The 18,411-nt window shown below is 41.0% G+C and overlaps 1 protein-coding gene across 3 annotated transcripts in view; it reads left to right on the top strand.

Moving 5' to 3' along the window:
- The window catches only part of LOC132400977 (cullin-9), a 314,674-nt gene that overhangs the window by 243,409 nt on the left and 52,854 nt on the right, over positions 1 to 18,411 (top strand). For all 3 annotated transcript variants that reach the window (XM_059982631.1, XM_059982629.1, XM_059982630.1), the window contains 5 exons: positions 1,000 to 1,182; positions 8,346 to 8,503; positions 9,126 to 9,327; positions 16,327 to 16,498; positions 18,174 to 18,319. In XM_059982631.1, the coding sequence (XP_059838614.1) occupies positions 1,000 to 1,182; positions 8,346 to 8,503; positions 9,126 to 9,327; positions 16,327 to 16,498; positions 18,174 to 18,319 (861 nt within the window). The remainder of the gene's footprint in view (positions 1 to 999; positions 1,183 to 8,345; positions 8,504 to 9,125; positions 9,328 to 16,326; positions 16,499 to 18,173; positions 18,320 to 18,411) is intronic.

Below are 18,411 nucleotides of genomic sequence, written 5' to 3'. Positions count from 1 at the left end.
TATCCCAACAAAGTGCTGGGATCCTGACGATTTACAATCTATTTTAATTATTTGGGTAAAATTAGCAAGTGTATCATACTCAAATTTACTGATGATACCAAGTTGGGAAACTGACTTTTGAGAAGTTCACAGAATCTGCAAGGAGACTTTTATTTGGTGAGTGTGTAAAAATTTGCCGAATGGAATAGAATATGAGGAAATTAAGAAGCAGAATATTGTTTAAATGGAGATTGACTACACACTGCTGAGGCTGTCCTTGTACACGAAACTCAGAAAGTTAGCCTGTAGTTACAGCAAGTGAAAATAGAATGTTGGATTTAATTGTAAAAGGTGTGTAGTACAAAACATAAGGAAGATGCTGCAGATGTACAGGGTCTGTATTCGGAGGGCTGAATACCACTGTGGCTTTTTAACTTAAAGAACAATGCACTTGGAGGCTTTAAAGAGGAGCTTCAATGGTTGTTTCATTCCATGAAAGAATTGATTTATGAGGAGAGGTGAAGCAGTTTGGGTCAATGCTGATCAGAGTTTATAAGTAATGTTATTAAACATACAATATGCTGAGGGATCATAATAGTGTTAATAATGAGATGTTTCCTCTGTTGGAGGAATGGAACTAAAGAGTATAGTGTCAGAGTTAGAAGTCACCCATTTAAAGCTGGGATAAGAAAGAATTTCTTCTCAGAACTTCGGAATTTTCTATCTTTTCGTAGTTCTGTAGAGGAGAAATTATTGAAAGTGTTTAATGTGGAGGAATTCACAAAAAGTAGATCTGAGGCTATGATCAGATCAGTAGAGATCAAGTGGTGGAACGAATTAGACAATGCTATGTCCTACTGTTTCCTTCATGTAATTTCAGATCAAAAAATGCTTTAATTCATTGCATGGTGGTGGAATGGGGAGGAGACAGGAAAATTTCACGTGTTCATTAAATGACAGACTGCACATTTTGAATACGTGCATTTTGCATAATTTGTTGTTTTGTTTTTCCCTCACTAGGTTAAACGATTCCTGGATGGAGCATGGGACTCCCCTAATTTTGTTGAACGCTACCGGGACATATACCTAAAGCTGAAGAATGCTATGGAAGAACTATTTGGGCAACAGACTGCCTTTGCATTGGCATTGCGCAAGGGCTTCTCGGCAGCATTTCTCCAGCTATCCCACCTCACTGCCGTGCACGTAGGTTAATCACCATTAAAGTAACTGTATTGAAATCCTGTTCTCTAGGATGGCAGTGGCTTGCTGAACCCTCACCAAACAGATTGATAGCTTGACTTCGAAATTACCCCATTGAAACAGACGATTCATCCATCTGCCATTGTTGGTATTAATATTCAACACAGCACTCCTAAGTCTTTATGTATATTTAAGTCAGAGGTTGGTAGATTCTTGATGGTCAGGGCATGAAGGGATACAGGGAGAAGGCAGGAAATTGGGGCTGAGGGGAAAGTTGGATCAGCCATGATGAAATCACAGAACAGACACGATGGGCCAAATGACATAATTCTGCACCTATATCTAATGTTCATGCAGACAACATCCTCTGCCTTCATCAGCTTTCCTGGTAACTTGCTCATAAAATTCAGTAAGATTGGTGAAACATGACCTACCAAGCATGAAGCCATATTGACTATCCCTAATTAGTCCCTTTCTTTCCAAATACTTGTATATCTGCTCTCTTGGTATATGTTCCAATAGCTTACCCACTATTGATGTAAGGCTCACCAGCCTATAATTTCCTGTCTTACCCTTAGAGCCTTTTTAAAACAACAGAACAACATTAGCTATCCTCCAAACCTCTCGTCACTTTACCTGTGGCTAAGGATGTTCTAAATATCTCTGCTTGGGTCCCTGCAATTTCTGCACAAGCCTCCCATAGGGTCCGAGGGAAAGCCTGTTCTGGCCCTAAAGATTTATCCACCCTAATTTGCCTCAAGGCAGCAAATACCTCGTCGTTATCTGAACCGTTAGTGCCTAAGTGGCACATGGGGCCTACACAAGGGTCTTCCATTTCTGCTGGTCTTTCACATTGCTTCTCACTGTTACCCAGTTCATGCCTACTACTTTCAGTTCTGCTTCCACAGATCTTCACCACGTCATTCTGGGCCTGCTCCTACTTCGCTTTCCCTGTGGGGTCCACCTTAGTGCTACTTTTGCTAGTTGATCATTTGGCATTCTTATTACATGGCCCAGCCATCTCCATCGTCTTCACACAAACTGAGATTGATTCCATATTGCAAGATGTAAGGAAGTCTTGGTTTCTGATTTTCTCAGGCCAGAGGATCTTCTTGGTACGTCAACGACATTTTGTCTGGAACATGTCAAGTTTCTTGCAGATGTCTTTTGTCATCTTCCAACATTCACTTCCATAAAGTAGCACGTTTAGGACATTGCTTTTAAAAATTCTAATTTTGGTGTATGTTTGAGGTGTGTGGATTTACAAACTGCATTGAGGCTACCAAAAGCTTGATTTGCTTTAGATAGTCTTGCTAATACGTCCTTACCACTATCTCCATCAGTGCTGACTTTATTCCCAAGGTACGTGAACTCATCTACCTCTTCCACTTGCTGATTATTGATGATTACTGGTTGGAGACTGGGAGCGTTCATCTTCATGATCTTTGTTTTTCTCACTTGAATGTTCATCCCAAGTTGCGATGCATATGATGTAAGTCTGTCTGATTTCTCCTGAATGTCGCAATGATGACTCACTAGCAGACTGATAGTGTCAGCAAAAACTAGGTCTACAAGTGTTGAGGTAAGTATCCATTGAATACCCCGTTTCTTTTCTGTGATTGTTTCACTCATAAGCCAATCCATTGCTAAAATGAAGAGCAAAGATGATAGGATGCATTCCTGTTTAACTCCTGTGCATATCCTGAAGCTTTCTGTCAGTTGCTTTCCACAAATCACCGTGCAGTGAAAGTTGCTGTACATCATTTGGATAATGTTTACAATTTTTTGGGGAAATCTGTATCTTCTTAAAATTTTCCAGAGTGTTTCTCGGTGGATACTGTCAAATGCTTTTTTGAAGACCACAAATAGTACATAAAGATTGCTGTTCCACCCTACAGATCGTTCGAGAATTTGTCGTAGTACGAATATATGGTCTATGCAAGATTGGGCTTTTCTAAAGCCAGCTTGTTCTTTCCGGGTGATATCTTCCACAACCTCTGAGAGCCGATTTAACAAGATGCTACTGAAAATTTTGCTTGTAATTGAGAGGAGTGTAACACCTCTCCAGTTGTCACATATACTTAAATCTCCTTTCTTTGGCAGTTTTACAGTAAGTCCAGTTTTCCACTCCTCGGGTATTTCTTCACTTTTCCAGATGGTCCAGCAAAAACCTCCCCTGTAAACTGTATATGGTCCATGACCTCACAGCTTCTTTGCCTCACTTCTGTAGATGCTGTGTCTGTCTCCCAAGTAAATATAGATGCAAAAGTTCCATTTATGATCTCTGGCTTATCTTTTGGCTCCATTCATAGATGAGCACTCTGATCTTCCAGAGGACCATTTTGTCTCTTGCTATCCTTTCTCCCTTAATATATCTGTGGAAGCCCTGGGATTCTCCTTCACCTTCTCTGCTAGGGCAACCTCATGCCTTCTTGTTGCCCTCCTTAATTCGTACAGTCTTCTCTTGCATTTCTTGTACTCCTCAAGAACCTCATTTGCTTCTTCCTGCCTGCACTTTCCACCTCCTTTTTCTTAACCAGGGCCTCAATATCTCTTGAAAACTAAAGTTTCATAAACCTGTTATCCTTGGCTTTTATTCTGACAGGAAGAGACAACTCTGTACCTTCAAAATTTCACTTTTGAAGGCTTCCCACTTACCAGGTACACCTTTGTCAGAAATCAACCTGTTCCATGTACACACCATCAAAATTGGCCCTTCTCCAGTTTAGATTCTCAACCTGAGGACCAGGCCTATTGTTCTCCATAATTATCTTGAAACTAATGGCATTATGATCACTAGACGCAAAGCGTTCCTCTATACAAACCTCTGTCGTCCACCCTGTCTCATTCCCTAGTAGGAGATCTTGTATTGCGCTCTTTAGTTGGAATCTCCATGTACTGATTAAGGAAGCTTTCTTAAATACATTTGACAAACTCTAGCCTATCCAGCCTTTTTATAATATGGGAGTCCAGTCAAAATCACCTTCTATCACAACTTTATGTATCTTGTAGCAATCTGTGATCTTTCTACAAATTTGCTCCTCTAATTCCCATGGTCTCTTGGGTGGTCTATAATATAGCCTCATTAACATGGTCATCCCTTTCTTGCTGCTTAGTTTTATCCAGGTAGCCTCGGTAGATGAGCTCTCCAGTCTGTCCTGTCTGAGCATTGTTGTAACATTTTCCCTGACTAGTAATGCTGCCCCTCCCCTTTTAATCCCTCCCACTCTATCACATATAAAACAATGGAGTTGGAGCTGCCAGTCTTTCTCCTCCTGCAACCAAGTCTCACTAATGGCTACAATGTCATAATTCCAGGTGCTGATCCATGCGCCTTTCTTACAATACTCCTTGCATTGAAATATACGCAACACAGAATGTTAGTCCCACCATGCTCCTTTGGATTCGTGACTTGGTATGCATGTAAGTTAACAACATCTTTCCCCCACAACCACTCCATTCTCTGCTCTGGTGCTCTGGTTCCCACCCACCCCCTGTAACTCTAGTTTTAAAGCCCCCTTCCGTGCAGCACTACTAAAACTTCCTGCAAGAATATTAGTAGTCCTCCAGTTCAGCTGCAAACTGATCCTTCTGTATAGGTCACAGCTTCCCTGAAAGAAACCCCGATGATCCAGAAATCTGAAGCCCTCCATCCTGCACCATCTCCTTGGTCTTGTGTTAACCTGTCTTATCTTCTTATTCCTGGTCTCAGTAGCGTGTGGCATAGATAACAATCCTGAGATCACAATGCTAGAGGTCCTGTCCTTTAATTTAGCACCCAACTCCTAAACTCACTTTGTAGGACTTCATCACCCTTTCTACCCATGTCATTGGGTCAGACATGGAAAACAATATCTGTCTGCTCACCCTCCCACTTAAGAATGCTGTGGACTAGATCCAAGATGTCCCTGACCTAGCATTTAGAAGTCAACATACCATCTGGGAATCTTGTTCTCATTCACAGAACCTCCTTTTCCCGTTAGCAATGAATCTGCAATCCTCTTCTCCCCCTCCCCTTCTGAGTCACAGAGCTAGACTCGGTGCCAGAGTTCTGGTTGCTGTGGGTTTCCTCTGCTAGGTCATCCTCCCCAGCAGTATCCAAGGCAGTATACCTGTTTTGAAGGAAACACCCACAGAGGTACTCTGCACTGGCTGCCTATCCCCTTTCCATCTTCTGACATTCACCAAGTCACCTGTGTCCTGCACCTTGGGTGTACCTATCTCCCTGTATGACCTGCTGATTAACCCCTCAGCCTCCCAAATAATCTGGAGTTCACCCAGATTCAGTTCCAGTTCTTTAAAAGAGTCTGAAAGAAGCTTCAGCTGGATGCGCTTTTTGTAGGTGTAGTCATTAGAGGTCTCTCTGCCTTCTCATATCCTGTAAGAAGAGTATTTCACTGCCCTGCCTGGCTCGAATCTCCATTGCTCGAATTGTGCAATAGAAAGCAAGAAAGGAAAATCTACTCTCCTCACTGAAGCCTCTAAACTCCCCACTCCAACACTGGTCCATTCACACAACCTAACTTTTTATTGGCACTTGCCAAGTGCCTAATTACGCACACTGCAACATTGCCATGAGAGCTGTGACGCGCAATTTGCCCTGACTGCCCCCACTTGCTTCTTTTGAACACTTTGTCCTGCTATGCAATCCAAGGTCTCTTCAGAAACTGTGGTGGCAGAATGTCTCGACTGGCCTGCTCGCTTTTTGTGAACTCTTTCTCCTGCTATTGCCTTGGCCTTTGGATCCAAAGAAATATGCTTATCTCTTAAATGTCATCCAACTAATCACTTTATAGGAACTCTGGGCAAGAATGGGCATCAAATGCTGACCTTGCCAGCATTACTGTACCCTGAAAAACACATGACTTGTTCAGCTACTGTATATTTACCAACCATTCAACTTCACAGAATCTTATTCAGTGAAGGGATGAGAATTGATAGCAATTAAGAACAGCTCGGTCTCACAGATGTTGGATTATTATTAAGCCGCCACTTATTTTGTTTAGTAAAAACAGTGCAACATTCCTATGTGAGAAAACTGAAATCGGGAAGAGATGTGTTGCAGGTCTGAATTTACAGATATGTCATCAAGTCATGGTAGCAGGTCTTTTAGCCCAGCAAGTCCATGTTGACCAAGAAAATTCATCTCAGCTATTCCCATTTGCCTGCATTTGGCCCATATCCCTTTAAATTTATTTTCTATCCATGTATCTATCCAAGTGTTTTTTTTTCAATGTACTTGCCTCAACTACTTCCATATACTGACCACTCTCTGGCTGGAAAGAAAGTTGCCCCTCAGGTTCCTGTTAATTTTCTCCCCTCTCACCCTAAACCTTTCTACTTATATTCTTGATTCTCAAACTTGGGAACAAGATGTTGTGAATGTACAGAATCTGCTCTGCTGAGTTGGACTAGTAGTTCTGGTGGTTAGAAATGAATAAATTTCTGTGTGTTGATATATGAATTATTTTTTAAAATTTTAATGCTGCAGTTCTATATCTCTCCTCTGGAGATTGATAACATATAAGGAGTATTACAAATTATGGTAAGTGAGGATGTAAACACATTAGAACTTGGGAAAGTCATGAGTTGTTATCATTCTAGTACCTGAGAGAGAAGGTTTAGAAGTTCCTCCTCAGACTCCCTTTAAGTATATCACCTTTCACCCTAAACCTGCAGCTAACAGCATGACGTATTCTCAAATGAAGGACCCTTATAAAAATATTAATGGTAAAAATAAAGATTGACGTTCCAAAGACACTCTGTGCTGTCACTGGTAAAGACAGAGTGACACTGACCTTCTGTAGTGTCACACAAAATCTTGGAGTGACATGCATCTATTGTGCTTCCACTGTTGAAGGCTCAGATACTTTAGCTGCACTTGTTACCTCTGCTGGAGAATTATTTTTTCAGTTATATTTTGTAAGTCATTTCCTTTCAGTGTATGTGCAGTATTCTTCACCATTTGTTTTCCTGGTTTATTGCGAAATTGGTTTCAACTGAATTGCCGATAAAAATGTTATTTGGAATGACTGAAAGCTTAGACATAAAACTATGCTATTGAGAAGAAAGGGTGATGGCCAGGTTGAAGAATAGGGTATTTTTGAGGAAATGAATGGATGTCTAAGAGCAAACCGGGTGTATGAGGTCAAAGAAGGTGGAAAAATAATTGGAGAAATATGGAAATCATTAAAAGGCTAAGATGTGAAATAAAGGAATTGTTGGACTGTCTGTAAGTTGTTATTAAGGGTTTTTCCACTTAAGTTAATGGACAAGTATCTACATTACATATTGGAGTTTGAATTTCACCAGCCACAGCCAGGAAATTTAAATTCAAGAAATTAAAGAAACCTAGGCGAGGACGACTGTTATCTGTAGTGAAAACTATGAAAGTGCAAGGTTTTTGAAGAGATTCTCACTATTGTCCTTCAGGAAAATACATCTGACCAACTAGTGTTGTTAATTTCTAACTTTCTCTGCCTTAGATGCTAGAGACAGCTACGTCTTATGCATAAATAAAAGAATTACGTGTAAGTAAGTAAGAGTTAATATTCTCAGTTCCTTAGCTAGGTAAGGTTTATATGAGTCTCTTAAGCTGAGGTAGGACCATTGACAGGTAGCGTACTGTTACAGGGGTGGAATAATAAGTTCTTTGTGATTTAGAAGAAATGATGTTCAAAGACAGATTTTGTTAACAGTACATGCGCATTGGGTGAAAGTGGCAGAGGAGCAGGATAAAACGAGTAGGGATGAAAATAGTTATTTGTTTATTCCATGTTTAACCAGGAGAAAGTCCAGTGCATCCTGAATTATTGTGACAGATGGAAAATAATTCCACTGCTGTGTTAAGGATGAGATCCTAATAGGAGATGTTTAAAGTTTTGAGCAACAGGCTAGGATTTGAGCAGCATTACTGTACTCAGGGTATGTGTAAAAAAAAACCGCAGTAGCAGTTTGCAGGGAAAATGATGTGCTTTGGGAAAACTTACTGTAATCATGAAAGGGAGGATGCCAAGAATTCATTGGGATGCATCTCCAATTTTTGTACTGGGGTCAGGAAAGGAACATTCTATCAGGAATGGAGTAAAGGAAACTGGAAGAGATGTGAACAAAGTTGGCAACTTTCATGTAAAAGATCTTGCTCTAAATGTAACTCTGTTCTTCAGGTTAGTGAGCAATTCGCACAGTACATTGATCGACGGATTCAAGAAAGTGAAATGAACATAAGTAATGTGGAAACGCTAAACCAGTTGCAGCAAATCTTGGAGCCAATGCTGTTCCTTTCAGGACTCGAACTTGCTAACATCTTTGAACATTTCTACAGGTAATTTGTATGGATTATAAAAATGAAGGTCTATTATTTGGTTCTTCAACCATCCTGCACAGCCCTCATCTCTATCTCAGATGAAGATGTGCTGCAGCAATTTGCCAAGGTTTCTTCAACAACTTCCGAATCGCTACCATCAGTTTAGAATGCAGTCACTTTCAACTTTGTTGTTCTAAATTGATTTTTTTTAACCAGTTAAAATGAATTGTTTCTGGGTCAAAGTTCGAGGACCCCTGAATTGAGAGGATTTTTTAAATATTAATTTTTAGGATTTCGCATTATCGCCATTTATTGCCCTTCCTGGCTGCCCTTGAGAAGGTGTGTGTCACTGCCTTGGATTGCTGCAGTCCTTGTGGTCTTTCCACAGTTGGGTATCAGAATTCACATCAGCGATTTCCAGATCAGGATTTTGTGCAAATTGGAGGGGAACTGGGATGAGGTTTCCATATACCCGCTGTCCCTTACAGAGGTTGTGGATTGTAGGAGAGCATTTACTATATGAGTTGCATTGATTTGAGGAGCTTTTACCTGATTTTACTATTAAGTATTAACAGCCACCCCAAAAGTCAATTTTTGTGTTTTTTTTTTCTCTCTCTGAGCTGCTCTTTCTCTTTCATAGGTACTATCTAGCTGATCGGCTACTGGCCCAGGGCAAAGTGTGGCTGGAGCGAGCTGTGATCGATCATATTGGGACCTGTTTCCCTAGCAGGTACCCTCAACAGATGTTGAAGAATCTCACTGAGTCAGATGATCTACAGCAGGAGTTTCACCTCTACAGGCTGCAGCAGCTCGATAGGAAACTTGAGAGCATGGATGATGAAGTAAGTTGTTGTGTGTCCAACTGACACTTGTAAGAGTGACTGGAAACAGTTTTTGTAATGATTAGTCCTCTCAAAACCAATCTGTAGCAGTTTAGTATATTAATTTTATTTCTTTAAGAACATTCACTGCTGAATGAAATGGCTTGAAGATCTTGATGGAAATTGTCTTCATTGAAATCTCCTGCGTTAACAATGTAACTTGAGGTTAAACATTGTCCTTGAGTTTTCAGTTTAGATTGCAGACTTATTTCAGGGGTTTTCCTGTTGCAATATTTATTAAGACCATTTCCTGTATTTTATGACTTTCATACTTTTATGTTTTTACTGTGACTACTAGGCTACCTTAGCTTGGTGTGTTCTGCTTAGAAGATAAGAAATTATAAATGTCATGAAGGAATCTTCTGGATTCAATGAGATGTCATAATTATGAGCATCAGAGGCTTCCAGTGGGCCTGATGTAAATTTAAAGTGATGGTAATTTGACTGAATAGATTGCCTTGATCCTTCACCATAACATATTGAAGAACAGAGAATAGGAGGTATTTTTGAATAAAGCTTTGAAGATGGCAGTACAGGTGGAAAAAGCAGTGAAAGAGTTTTGTTGCCATTAAATATAAAAATCTAGGTTTTAGATTTGTGGATCATTGGGATTTCTTCTGGGGAAGATATAACCTGAACAAAAGGAACAGGTCAATCTGAAATTGATAGGGACCAATGTCCTTGCAGGCAGGTTTGCTGGAGCTGTTGGGGAGAGTTTTAAATGAGATCGACGAGGTTGGGGGGTGGGGTGTGGGATTAACCTGAGTTGATAGTCATATGATGGAGCAGTTGGTGTAAAGGTAGATACAACGTGTAGAGAGACTGTCAGGAAGGATAGGCAGTAAGTAGGGCATAATGCATAGAAGTTTGATAGGCTGAAATATGTTTAATACAAAATGTATCTGTAAGAAGAGTGATGAACTTAAGAGCATGGATCAGTACTTAGAGCTGCAATGTTGTGGTCATTACAGACTCTTGGCTGTCAGAAGGGCAGAGAAGGCTGCTGGATGCTCCAGGGTTTAGGTGCCTCAAAAGGGACAGGATGGGAGCCAGAAGAGGTGGGATAGTGGCATTGCTAATCTGCTGCAGAAAGGGAGAATGTTGTAGAGGGGTCATATACTAGTCAGTGTGGGTATGACAGCTGCATAAAGGGAAAACGTTATAAAAAGATCATCTACTAGTCAGTGTGGGTGGAAGTCAGAAACAGGAAGGGAGTAATCGCTCTATCATAAGTATTCTAGGTTGCCCAACAGCCTGATAAGCAAACCATTAGGCAAATTTTGGAAAGTGAAAAAATAACAGGGTTTTATTTTGTCAAGAGTGACTTCAACTTGCCTAATATTAATTGGCACTTCACTAGTGGAAAAGATTTAGATGGGGCAGTATTTGTTAGGTATGTCCAGGAAGGATTCTTGATCCAGTATGTGGACAAGCTGACTAGAGAAAGGCCATACTGGATCTGTTACTGGGCAATATACCTGCTCAGGTGACAGATCTCTCAATGGGTGAGCATTTCAGCCAGAGACCACAACTCCTTGACCCTTTAGGATTTATGAGTATTTGGAAAAGCATAGCCTGATTAGAAATTGTCAGTCTGGTTTTTGTGAGAGGCAGTTTGTGCCTTGCAAGCTTGATTGACTTTTTCAGAGGTGACAAAGCAGATTGATGAAGGTAGAGCAATGGATGTCATGTATATAGATTTTAGTAAGATATTCAGCAAGGTTCCTCATGGTAGGCTCAATCGGAAAGTTAGAAGCTATGGGAACCAGGAAAACTTGGCTGTGTGAATTCCGAGTTGTCCACAGAAGGCAGAGTGTGGGAATAGAGGGAGCATATTCTGCCTGGAGATCCATAACTTGTGGTGTTTCACAGGGATCTGTTCTGGGACCCTGGCTTTTTGTGATTTTTAAGAAATTACTTGGATGAGGAAATGGAAGGGTGGGTTAGTAGATGGAGTTGTGGATAATGAAGAATGTTATTGAGGGTTACAGTGGGACATTGATAGAATACAGAACTGCTGTGGCGGGTGGGAAAGAAACAACAGACCTGGCAACCACCAACACAAGTTGGCCTTAACATCCACAAAGGGAAAACTGAAGTCCTCAGGATCAACTCAACCTCTGTCAACCCAGTCATTCTTGAGGGAAGTCCACGAGGTAGAAGCCTTCACCTATCTGGGTAGTGGCATCGATAGACAGGGTGTAACAGATGCTGATGTCAAGGCAGGGATCGGTAAAGCTAGGCAGCCTCATCCAGCTCAAGATCATCTGGCGCTTCAAGGAGTTGTCGCAGCGCACTAAGTTCAACTCCAATGTGAAGTCAGTTCTTTTCGGGACAGAGACTTGGGAGGACAACAAAGACTTTAATCAGGAAAGTGCAAATTGATAGCTCTCTAAGCAAAATCTTGTGGATCTGCTGGCTTTAAGTCTTAAGCAACACTGATCAATGGCAGAGAACACATCAGCTACCAGCGGAAGAATAATTAAGGAAAAGATTGAGGATGGATAGGACACATGCTGTGTTAAGCAAGCATTAATGTGGAACCTAAGGGAAAACGGAGAGAGGTTGGCCAAAAATCACCTGGCAATGTGACCTTGATGCTGACACCAAGAAGATGGGCTCTACCTGGGGATAGTAGAAGTGCTGGGCTGAGAAGTGGCAGATGGCATTCAATGCCGATCATGTGAAGTGATAGATATACTTTGGAAGGTCGAATTTGATGGTAGAGTACAAAGTTAATGGCAGGATTATTAGCAGTGCGGAGGAACAGTGGGATCTTGGGGTCCACATCCACAGATCACTCAAAATTGCCATTTAATTTGATTGGTGAAGAAGGTATGTGGTGTGATGGCCTTCATTTATAGAGGGATTGAGTTCAACAGCTGCAAGGTAATGTTGCAGCTTTATAAAACTCTGGTTAGACTATATTTGGAATATTGAGTTCAGTTCTGCTTGTTTCATTATAGGATGGATGTGAAAGCTTTAGACTGAGTGCAGAGACTTACCACAATGATGTCTTATGAGCCAAGCTGAACGAGCTGGGGGTTTTCTCTTTGGAGCAAAGGAGGATGAGAGGAGACTTCATAGAAATAAGAGGTAGAGAGTGTACAGGCTGTGTCCTCTTAGTGGCAGTAGCTAATATGAGAAGACATACTTTTAATGTGATTGGAGGAAAGTACAGGGGGATGTAAGATGTAGGTTTTTTACAGAGTGGTGAGTGCATGGTATACCATGCCAGGGCTGGTGATGGAGGGAGAGAATTTTAAGCCTTAGATAGTTCAGTATAGATCAATAGTTCCATTTAATATCAGTACAATTATGCAATATACATCCTGAAATTCTTAATTGCAGGTATCCACAAAAACGGACAATTGCCTCAAAGAATGAGTGACAGTAAAAACATAAGAACCCCAAAACCCCCCTTCCCACACACAAGCAGCAACAAAGCAACAACCCTGCTTCAACCCCGCTTCAGCAAAAAAAGGCATCAGCATGTTTCATCCACTAAACAAGCAATCACAAAGCCCCCAAGAGAGACCATGATCTGCAGTACAACAGTGGGGGCAGCACTGTGGTGTAGTCATTACAGATGATCCAGGTTCAGTTTCTACCACTGCCTGTAAGGAGTTTGGTTTCTCCCTGGGACCACATGGGGTTCCTCCGGGTGCTCCTGTTTCCTCCCACAGTCTATGGACATGCTGGTTGGTAGGTTAGTTGGCTGTTGTAAAATTGTCCCGTGATTAGGCTCAGATTAAATCAGGAGATTCCTGGGTGGTGTGGCCTCCTTCCATGTGTATCTCATTAAGTAAAGTAAATAAAAATTAATCATTCACCCTACAATTCAACATACCACATGCTTTCTCTTTCCTTAGTAAAGGGAAAGAGAGATGTCCCCCATTCAGTGAGAGGGGAGACATAATAAAGCAACTCGCTGATTTGCAATGGAAAAAGTCTGCCATGTGGCTTTTTTCGGAATTCTCCAACTCAAGAATTGACACCAAACTCCTCTATCAACGAGAGAGAGCGAGCACATGCTTCATTGAATACAGAGCCTCTGACAGCTGGACCACTGTTCCTGATGTTATGTTTTCCTTTGCAACACTGGCATAGAATCAGCTTGTCCACAGGGCCATGAAGCCTTGGAACCCCGAAGGCACGCATGTCTTCTAGGCCACATCCTTGAGATTTCGAAAAGCAGTCAGTCATGAGCTCCCAGGAGCAGGTTCCACCAGCTCAAAGAACTGAAGTCAGGGATTAACTCCAGTTTAGGAACTCTGACAGAACCCCATCCACCCTGAAAAGGAAAAAGAGAGGCAAATGTAGAAATTAAGCTGTTTCAGCAGATGAACTCAAAGGAGCCGCTGTTAAGCACCATTGTAGGTCTGCCCTTCCGACAGATATAGCGACATGGATGAAAGAAAAATGGAGGGCTATGTGGGAGTAAAGAGTTAGATTGATCTTGAAGTAGCTTTAGAAGTCAACACAACATTGTAGACTAAAGGGCCTGTACTGTGCTGTACCATTCTGTGTAATGTTGAGCTATAAAAATGAGTTCATGAACACAAAATTCTGTAGATACTGGAAATCCAAGCAATACACAAATTGCTGTTGGAACTCGGTGGTCAGGAAGCATCTATGGAAATGAATAAACAGTCAATGTTTCAGGCAGAGACCCTTTATCAGGACTAGAAAGGAAGGAGAAGTAGAAAGAATAATGGGAAGTAGTACAAGCTACAAGACGATGGGTGAAGCCAGCTGGGTGGAGGTGGGGGGTGTTACCGATTCAGCAACAATAACTCTATAAGTGAGACAGGGTTTTTTTTATATAACAAATAAAACATTTATTAACCACTGAAAAACAAACCCCAAAAGTAAACAAATGACTAACGCAACTGGAAATCAGCTGCTATGTGGTAGCTTGAGCAGATCTTAAAAGGATAAAGCAAAAACAGTTCTTCAAAGTAGTACTGTGAAAGTTCAAAATGCTTACGGTCCATTAAAGGAGAGACTTTTTTAGACGATTTAAATTCTCTTTCACGTCGTGTTGTTGCGGTTGCCAGTCGAACTATACTTTTCCCGGAGAATTTACGAAGATGAAAATGAAACGGCTTAAAGGCACTGACCTTTCTTTGATGAATGTGCACCCAACCCTTTCTGCTCTTATCGCAGGGGCTAACATGGGCCCAGCCAACGAATTCCTTCCGAATGAGGATCAAACAAGGTCAAACCTGTTTCACCGTTGAAATCGATTTTCCTCGATCTATTAGCTCCCGAACTCTGATCTTCACTCTCCACTGATTTTTAACTGGCAGTATTATAAAGAAACTGCCGGCAATTACCTTTTAAACTTCAGGCATTAAATAAAACTCCACCTTTCAACGGAACTGCGTCATAATATTGGACCACGCAGTAGCATGGAGTCAAAATGGCAAATCCAGCCACGAACTGCCCCTCTTATACCCTGTTGAAAAAAACTGTCACATGACCTCTACTGGTGGGAAAATGACATCACTCCACCATCACAAGACCATTACCTTAGGTCCAGTATAACTTCAACACCACTGTCACGTGACAAGTACAAGGTACCCATGGGTACGTAACAAGGGATAAAGTAAGAAGCTGGGAGGTGATGGGTAGAAAAAATAAAGAACTGGAGAAGAAGGATTATTGACAGGAGTGAATCATGGGAGAAAGAAAGGAGGAGGGGTGATGGGTAGATGAAGAGAAGAGGCAAGACGGGAGCCAGAGTGGGGAAATTGAAGATGAGAGAAGGGGGAGGGGAAAATTACCAGAAGTTTGAGAAACCCCAGATGAAATATGAGGTGTTGCTCCTTTAACCTGATAGTGGCTCAGGTTGGCTTCCGTGAAATCCTGCTTTTTATGGATGGAGCTAAGGTGCTTGACAAAGCAGTCCCCCAATGTACAGTACATTGAAGTCGCGAGGAGGCTGCATTGGGAGCACTGGATACAGACAGCACCAACAAATTCACAGGTGAAGTGTGGCCTCATCTGGAAAGACTGGGGCCCTGAGTGGAGGTGAGGGAAGAGGTGAATGTGAAGGTGTAGCAAAATACAGCATTTTACTGGTGGCCAGCCGTTTTAATTCCAATTCCCATTCCTACATGTTGGTCTATGGCCTCCTCTACTGCCAAGATTAGGCCACTCTTTGGTTGGAGGAGCAACAATAAGACATAAGAGCTTATGCCATTTGTCCCATATGTCTGCTCTGCCATACCAACATGACTAACCTTCATGTCCTGCCGAACCAAGAAGCTGTCACCCTTTGCTTTAAATATACTCATAACTTGACTTCCACAGCTGACATTGGCAATAAATTTCACAGATTCACTACCCTCTGGCTAAAGAAATTCCTTCTCATCTCTGCTGTGAATGGACATCCCTCTATTCTGAAGCTGTGCCCTTTGGCCTTAGACTCACATGATAGGAAACATTCTCTCCACATCCACCTGCCCATCTCCCTTTGATGCTCCTCTTTCCCTTTCTTCCATGGTCCATTGTTCTCTCCTACTAGATTCTTTCTTCAACCCTTTACTACTTCCATTTCTCACCTCCCTGCTGCTTACTTCATTCCTCACACCCCTACCTAAATACCTCCCCATCACCTGCCAGCATGTGCTCCATCCACTCCTCACAGCTTTTTATTCTGGCTTCTGTCCCATACTATCCAGTGCCCATGAAGGGCCTTGGCTCAAAATATTGACTGTTTATTCTCCTCCATAGATGCTGCCTGACTTGCTGAGTTCCTTCAGCATTTTGTATTGTAATTATTTCATGACCCTTATGTACTTTAACGGTTCCATCCCTTGTAAATATATGGTTTTATGTTAAATCTTTTTTTGGCAAGTGATATGCTTTTTGAACATTTGAACATGTGTGGAAATTGCTAATATAAAGGTAGGTAGTTTGTTCACATTTTACAATGAACTTTTTGTGATACAGATGATGGAAGATCAGCCATTCATATCAGAGGAAGAAACAGATCTGAAAGTTCTGGTGCTTTCTCCTCGCTGTTGGACTACATCTCCCCTGTGCAATCAAGATGATCCTAAGACCTACTTTCCACTGGCACTCAGCAACTTCCTTGAGGAATTTTCTGACTTCTGTACTCATAGTTAGTATACTGTATGTTGTCATGTAAAAAAAAATCTATTGCACATATAACTAAAGAAAAAAGGGCTTAATTTCAGCAACTAAGGCAAAATGAATTGAGAACTTCTGCCCAGAGCCATGTTACATTTTGCTATCTGGTACAAGAGATAAGATGAAGATACTTGAAAAAGAATACATTCACCATGGAGAGGAAAGGATACATGCAATTATTACTTCCAGAGAGGTGACAGGCATGGCTGGCCAGCGGCCTTTTTCTGTACTGTATAATGCCATATTATTTACTGGTCCTTGTTGTGTGTTCCAAGTATTTTTCTAAATTTCACGTTGCATCTGGTAAACAAAACCCCTGTTTTTATTACTTAAAGCAGTAATTGCAGCAAACATCACTTGTTACATCTTGCAAGTCAGAAATACTTGATTATCTCTATCCTGGTTTTGATAACCAGCCAATCTTCTGTCCACTTCTTAAATATTACCAACAGCACCATGAGTTTTGATTTACATTGAGCTTTGATTGAATTGAGCAGGCAATTAGGAGTCAGTCACATTGTGTTTCTAGAACCACTAATCACACGAATACCACATTAGGTAAGGACAGAAGATTCCTTTCCCAAAAGATTATGACTGAATCAATTGGGCTTTAATAACAGATCATCAGTTTTGTGGTTATTGCTACTGAGGCCAGCTGATTTGAAATCTATTATTTGAATTAATAAATTTCCCAGGTGACATGGTGAGATTTGCACTTGTGTCTGGCTCAGTGACTTTGAATTTGGGCTTTTTCAGCAGATACTGCTTGCAGTTCGGACACACTATTAACATTGAGGTTCTTTAATACAGCAATGAAAGTAGTTAACATAAATACTGCATGAAAATAGAACTCATCAGATTATTTTACTCCAGTGTACTGATGAAAAATTTGGCTTAGTAGTTCCAAGAAGTGATTTTTTTTTCATGCCTGTTCAGATTTATTTCCCATTTGTGGAAAGTTGCAGTTCTTTCACTCCTGTCTTGAATACTTTGATAACTTGTAGCTCTGTGCCCAGCAAGTGACTAAGAATTTTTGCAATCAATGAAAAATAGATTCAGTAAATTGTTAACAATAATAATAAATACTTGATTGATCCAGAGTGGGAAACTCTTTCATTACAGCAGGAACATTTAAAAACACACTTAGCAATCTGCAGATTTAACTAATAATAAAGTACAGAATAATAATGTAGACAATTTATCAATGTGCAAAAATAATGTATGAGCTGTTGAAATCAAGTGAGCTTGGTCTGTGCTTATTGAAATGATCTTATTGAGATGGAAAATTTTTAGAGAGTGCTTGTTAAAATATTGTTTTCTCAGGCTGTAGAATCCAGAACTATGGAGCATAATCTCAGGATTAGCCTTCAGTCTTTTAGGATTGATATAGGGGGAAAATTCTTAGGATTATGAATCTTTGGAATTCTCCACTTGTAAGCTTGTGGTGTTTGTACTAAACTAATGAATGTATTTAAGTTGTAAGATTATTCGGAGACCTGAGGATCAGATTAGGAAGTGATAAGACAGAAGATCAGTGGTGATCATATCAAATAGCAGAGCAAAATTGGTCACCTAATGCTTCACTTACTCTGTGTTTCTTGATAACATAATTCAGACTCTGATTTTTTTTTGCCCTCTGTTCCTAGATCAGAATGTATATGGGTTTAGTAGCACAAAGCCTCGGCGGTTACAATGGACGTGGTTGGGGCATGCGGTCATCTCCTATGGATCACTGACCTTGCACGTGTCCACTCTGCAAATGTACATCCTTCTGCAGTTTAATGAACAGGAGGTAAGCCAGGAAGGTCCAATATGCTGAAGTTGCTGCTCCATCCAGCTGTTGTGTGCTACATTTGTGCTCACTTTAGAACTAAAGACCATAAA

The sequence above is a fragment of the Hypanus sabinus genome, chromosome 10 (genome assembly GCF_030144855.1).
Source record: "Hypanus sabinus isolate sHypSab1 chromosome 10, sHypSab1.hap1, whole genome shotgun sequence".
Lineage (NCBI taxonomy): Eukaryota > Metazoa > Chordata > Chondrichthyes > Myliobatiformes > Dasyatidae > Hypanus > Hypanus sabinus.
Note: the sequence above shows the minus strand (reverse complement) of the source record. Positions and strands in the feature narration are given on the sequence as shown.